Source organism: Silene latifolia, chromosome 7 (assembly GCF_048544455.1).
Source record: "Silene latifolia isolate original U9 population chromosome 7, ASM4854445v1, whole genome shotgun sequence".
Taxonomy (NCBI): domain Eukaryota; kingdom Viridiplantae; phylum Streptophyta; class Magnoliopsida; order Caryophyllales; family Caryophyllaceae; genus Silene; species Silene latifolia.
In genome coordinates this window covers 6305111-6311598 of record NC_133532.1, presented here as the reverse complement: position 1 = coordinate 6311598, position 6488 = coordinate 6305111, and the positions used below count along the sequence as shown (strand labels likewise).

The 6488-nt window shown below is 34.4% G+C and overlaps 1 protein-coding gene across 1 annotated transcript; it reads left to right on the top strand.

The window, feature by feature from the left end:
- Nucleotides 1-1345: 1345 nt before the first annotated feature.
- Nucleotides 1346-5624, top strand: LOC141591508 (methyl-CpG-binding domain-containing protein 7-like). Its single transcript, XM_074411866.1, has 7 exons — nucleotides 1346-1611; nucleotides 3309-3434; nucleotides 3521-3577; nucleotides 3940-4095; nucleotides 4440-4562; nucleotides 4791-5021; nucleotides 5309-5624. The coding sequence occupies exons 1-7, from the start codon at nucleotides 1453-1455 to the stop codon at nucleotides 5336-5338; spliced, it is 882 nt and encodes a 293-aa protein (XP_074267967.1). The 5' UTR covers nucleotides 1346-1452; the 3' UTR covers nucleotides 5339-5624.
- The last annotated feature ends 864 nt before the right edge of the window (nucleotides 5625-6488 follow it).

Genomic DNA, 6488 nt, shown 5'->3' with positions numbered 1-6488 from the left:
ATCCCGGAGGTATGTTACGAACTTACGACTCTTAAATAGGAGTGCTTTCTCCTATATCATGTACATGATGAGGCTGCGTGCCTGCGTAAAGGAAATTAGGTAGCTAATTGGATTTTCCCTCTTCCATCTAGAATAAACACGCAATTATACGCATAGGGTGACGCTCTATGTTACTATTATTAATAGTTAAACTTAATCTATCTAGAGAATGAATTATTACAACTTGTTTAATTGACTTTTGTATGTATTTTAATTACATGAATTATACAATAGAACCGTCATATGGTGCGACCACTTTAAACTGCTAATTTTAAGGTAAAAAAGTGGACAATTTTAAATATAAAAGAACCAATTTTTTGAGTGGTAAATTTTTGACATAAAATAGTCATTAATTATCCTATATTAATCCGTTTTTATCTGTCGTATCATACAACGATTATCCACAATAAATACACTGTACTAAATTAGTTAAGCTTACCTATTAATTTGAAACGTAGGTCATGACCTTATTGTTGCGTGGTTCAACTGACTTGGTGGGATGATTGGATGGGGATGGTAGTAGAGTTAAGTCAACCAAAGACTATATGTTTGACTATTAATAATCAACCCGTGCATGCAATAATATTTTTTTCAATAAAATTAGGTGATTGTCTTAATTCTATAGATATTTAAATTTCATAATAATTTACATCTTTAAATTGATAAGAATCCATCTACAAAAATACGTTTTATTTAGGTGGTGAACTGCAAGTAATTTCAAGACTTATAGACATTTTCACATATAAAATTACATTCATTTGATTAAACACATACATATAATAACAACATAAATGTATAATCCATTGAACAGAGTATTTTATAATAAGCCTTGGTTATTATGATAGAGACATAGGATATTTGCCATATTTGTATTTCGATCACCATTTTTAACACCTTTAGATGTAAAATAATATTTTTGTTCTAATAAATAATATGTCGTATATTCAAATTCCTATCTCATTATAGGGTACTATTTTTATAGCTCATTTAAAAAAAAAAAATTTACAAAATGTTTCAAGTTAAAACAGTTTTAAGTAAAACTAATCCATTGAACATAGTATTTTATATTTTATAGTCTTATCATCCGTAAAATCGTCTTATCCAATAATTACTAGTCGTACTTTGATCCAAATTATTTGACTGACTTGATCACATATTAAAATGACTTAGGAAACCAGCCCATCACATCACCATAAAACTGTAAAGTTAACCTGATTAACACGTGGAATTCAGCATGATTCGGTCGGTCAAAACCCAACTAAATTATTAACCCCTATTGGGTAAATATTTACCTCATCCTACGCCACTAGCTACCTACCCAAACACAGTAAAAAAAAAAAAAGGGAACACAAGAATAATAAGATTCTTCTCCCTCTCTCACTAACTCTCACTTTTTACCGCCGCCGTAGTAAAATGTCGCAGAATTCCGAACCTCCGCCGGTTCAGGAGAACGATCCTAAGGAAATGCAGATGGTTTTGGCTACTTATAAAACGACGCCGTTTCAGTTACCGTCTGATTGGGTTGTTGAGGTCCGCCCTCGTGGGCCCCAGTCTTCTGTTAGTTCTGATAAGGTTATTTCTTTTTTCCGATTTTGTTGTTGTTATGATTCCGTCTCAGTTACTTGTTTATCTTTTATATTTATTCGTTGTGACCTATGATGACTTGTGAGGAGTAGTTTAATTTAAGGTAAATAAATAATTGAGACGACAAAGGAAGGAATGTGATTTAACATTGTTCGAATGAAGTATCAATTTTTGCAATGTAGGAATTATTTTATCGGTTTTACTTGATTGTATACGTTTTTTAAAATGTACGGAGTATAAGTTTGTGTATTTGGAAAATGTATAGTACAATTCAATGGAATAGTCGTATTTTTTGTTAGTTTGCTGACTGATGTTGTAATTAGTTTGAATTTTTGCATGATGTTAGTGTTCATCAATTGGATGAAAAAATATACCTGAAGTTTGTCAGTACGGTTTCCGTCTCAGTCATTTGTTTACCTTTTTATCGAAGGGAAACTAATGATTGGGACAGAGGGAGTACTTGTTAGTGTTTGTTTTATGAATTATTGTTGTGTTGTAATTGTGATTTGATTAAAGTAGTAAATGGCATTAGTGTTTACTGTTTAGTCACATATATCATAATCCCTCCGTCCCAAGCATTTTAATCAAAGGTAAACAAATTATGACGTAGAATATAAGATAATGTGAAGTTTGATTGAAAGTTAAAATTATCTTATTGAAGGATATGATGTTTACCAATTTTACTTGTGTGGATGATATTAGCTCAATTTGTTTATGCAGAAAGAAAAAACACGAATTGTAGAATAAGACCGTCTTACAGCGTAGTACTACTTCAAAGTAGGCCTATTTCTTGAGCTGTGTTTGACATCCACATTTGATGTTTGAAGCTAAGATAACTTGGTTTAGCTTATCCGCGCCACTGGCCATTTTGTACTGTTTATTAGGTTTAACTCGTGAGCGTTTGTAGGGTCTAATCACTAAACTGTTGTTATTCCAACACTTTATTTGGGCATCTGCTAGAAGGGTCAATTTCGTTAGAAGATTTTTATGTTAATGTGAATCTCTGATGGACGTTATTCTGCCGATTACAGAGTGCAAACTATATAATCTGGTCAAAACTTATGTAACTTCTAGCTATTGAATCTGTTTAAAGTTAAGCTCAAAATGCTTGTACATCCAAGTATATTCCTGCAGGATCACTCTTTCAACATCCTGATTCTTTGTGCGAATCTTTTGATCTTTTACCTAATCTACTGTAAATTTATCTTAGTCAAAGTAGTAAAATAGATGCACAAAGGTCTACTAGTCGAAACATGCCGTATGTTGTAGCTGAGACTGAGACGATAGAAGTTTGTACCAACATTTTTCAGGAATTTGTTTGTTCAGCTCCGTTTTTTTTTCTTTCCATTGATTGATTGGTTATATGGGATCAATTGATTAGACATCTAATTCGAGGTGCACATATATCTTTGAAAAAAATTTATGAGCTCGTGGAGTCGAACATTAGCAATTCATTGATAAGGTAATATAGTTATTTCATTGCGTACACTGATATTAGGTTCCATAGATATCTCAAAGTTCAATTTTGTTCTGTTTTGTGCTTGCAAGTTGTAAATAGCTGTCTGGTTTACTTGTGTCTTTGTTCTGTTTTATATCATCAACGTATTGAATTGTAAGTAGCCGTCTATTAACTATGTGCCTTGATTTGTTTTATAAAATCAACATGCTTCCTCTCAATGCAACAGTATTACTATGAGCCTGGAACTGGGCGTAAGTTCCGTTCATTAGCTTCTGTTAAGAGGCATCTGTTTGGAGAGGAAGATCCCACTCCAACGAGAAAGCCAAGGCCAAGGCCAAGCAATAGTCTTGTGGTGAGAGTCTCTTTTGCACAATCACCATATTACGCTTCTTTTTCGCTTGCTTGTTGTCTAACAGTGTCTGCCTGTTGTTCTTTCAGCCTTATAACAATAACAAGCCTGCAGGTACCGTTAAGAGAATCTGTTATGGTGGCAAGGTACAAAGAGTCTAGCTTTTATCTTTGCAGACATTATAGATTTATACTCCGTAGCTATTAAAGTTTCTCTTTTCTTTCACGCACGTAAAGCTAGACTTGATATATAGGAGTAAATAAAATCACTTTTAAATACCTCCAAAATTTTTATGAGATGGTACATGTGCGTGCGACCAACCCATTAACCCCATAATTAACTGTGAAATTTATGAGGAATTTTAGTGATGTCACCTGTGACGGCTGTGAGACCGTCTCATAATAATTTTTTTTTTTTTAAAAGTATTGTAGGAGTGATTCTGAATTTACAAGTATCAAAAGAATTTTGAACCCTTCAATTAACTTTTGTCAATGGCTGTTGCCTGTAGGTCTTGACACCGGAGGAATTGGAGGAGGCACGTTACACAAATTTGGAGGACATTGAACCTGAAACTTCACAGTTTAGACTGGCTAATACTCTTCCTGACGGCTGGATTGTTGAGGATGTTCCACGGAAACTTGGCTCCAATATCAGGAGTGATAGGGTGCCTCTTTCTCATCCTTCGTCTTTTAAATGTTTGCTTAAACAATGCTTTAACCTAATAAAAACAAGCACAAATTTGTGTTTGTCTAACGATTAATTAGAAATTTTAAGTGGAAACTAATACACATTGGTGTTTCTCTGAAGTTGGCATGGCGTGTGTTGTGTAGTCAGTCGCTTTAAATCTACACACGCCTTGTTACTTGAGTTGATAAAAATTGAAGGATCGAATCTTTGATCAGTTTGTCCTGCTATGAGCCTACGACTGTCAAAATATTCGCAGATTTAAAGTTTACTAAATAGGTTTATTAATTTTTTACTTGAGAAATGAAACTGTTTCCCTTGCAGTACTATATCGATCCGGCAACAGGGCAGAGATTTCGGTCTATGCCAGAAGTGCAAAGGTTTCTAGGGACAGAAAGATGTAATAAACCAAAAAGGAAGGCGTTAGCACTAAACAGCCGTTGTACAGTAAGTAAAACTGAATTCTTTTGTGCTTTATATTTTCTGACGATTTATTGTCTTCTCAGTGACTGTCGCATGAGGCCTTGCATGTGAGACCAACTCGTAACCATATGCATTCCTCCTTTCATCATACGGTTATTAGACTGGTCTCACATGTAAGACTATCTTATATGGAGTACTAGTCTTTTGGATTCTCTATACAAGTAGTGTTGAAATAAATTGTTCTTTTTACAGGCTCCACGAAGTCCAGTTCCTCGCAAGAAGAACACTTCAATTACGACATTCAAAGACACCCTATTAGACCTTATGAGTCCTCCAAAAAAGATAAACTGGGTTTATAGTGGTGACGGGAAAGATAACTGGAGCCCTCTTGTAGAGGAGTGCGTACTTCCCAATTATGTAATGGAACAATGGTCGGAAACCTTTCTGTTGGGTATGAATGGACGGAAGGACGGTGTTCCACTGGTAATTTCTGATCTCTGTCGTTAATACTTGTAAAGTTGTAAGGCAGTTTTCTGCAAGCATTACTGTAAAATTGCGCGTTACTTACCTAAGATACCGTTTAAAAGGTTTTTAAGAATATTTGGGTAAATTACGCGCAGTTTTATAGAACTGTTTTACAAAGACTTGTTTCGTTATAAGATTTTTGAATTCACAATCCAGAAGTACATTATATTAGCATTTTCTTCAAAAAAAAAAAAACTCGGTTTCTGGATTGTTCACGCCACAAATTTATGGTGTTCATTTTGCAGTTGACTATGGAGGAGCACAACCAGGGATGATGAAATCAAATGCATATAATAATGAAGATCAGTATTCCCTTAGTCGTAAATGTTAGCTACTGCGTTGTCAATTTTCTATGAACTATGAACTGAAGTTGTATAGTGTTAGACTTGTGAATTTATCAAACCTACAATACGCTTTATCAGACTAACTCTTATGGTAACTTTCCTGTTTCTAGGCTATTAGAGCTTTGAGTTGTATAATAGGTAGCATCATGATTTCTCGAGATGATCTATGTAAAACACCAGATTGGTTATTCTGCTATTTCAGTGCCAGTTCAGAACCTGCCTTTTTTTTTTTTGGTGAAATCTGAACCTGCCTTTCTATGATCAAGATAATTCATGTTTCTCCAGGTTATGATTCTTATATTAAGGTTTTTAGTTCAAGTTTCACGGTATCAACGGCAATCCGGTGGCAATTGGACTGCCATGAGTGCCATCAATGATAACCCTAACATGATGATTGAGTGCCGAAAAACTGACAAGTATGTCTTGCTTAAGACGGACATATCCGTTTCATTTATAAAACATATCCAAATAGTGAGTAGGGACAAATTTTTTTGGCAATTCTTAGGTAATTATCTTGTTAAATGGCCTCCGTTTTCTTTTTATCTTCGCATTTCAATAAAATACTCCTTCCATATAATAGAGAAATGAGAAAATAAAATAAAAATAAAAATAGAGGAAGTATCTATTTGACAGTCGGTCGTGAACAAGAACTTATTTTGTCAAATGGCCTCCGTTTACTTTTTATCTCCCATTTCAATACTCCTCACGTATAATACAGAAACGGGAAGATAAAAAAAATAAAAAATAGAGGAAGTATCTATTTGACAGTCCGTCGTGAACAAGCGTCCGTCGTGAACAAGAACTTGTGCAAACCGAGTATGAAAACACATTGCAAATCATGGTTTATCTCAAGTTCTCAATTCTGGGTCATTCCTGCAATGGCGCTTCAAGCATGCAGTAATCACAGCATGCAACAATCTAGCATCAAAAGTCTTATATACAATCCAAAATACAAAATCAAAACTACCGGAAAAACGCTAAAAAAACTAAGATGAAAGGTAAATCAACCTTACAATGTCAAAGAAAGTACTCAAGAAGACAAATTTCCGGAGAAGTACAGAGAGAGTTTCTGTCTCATGTC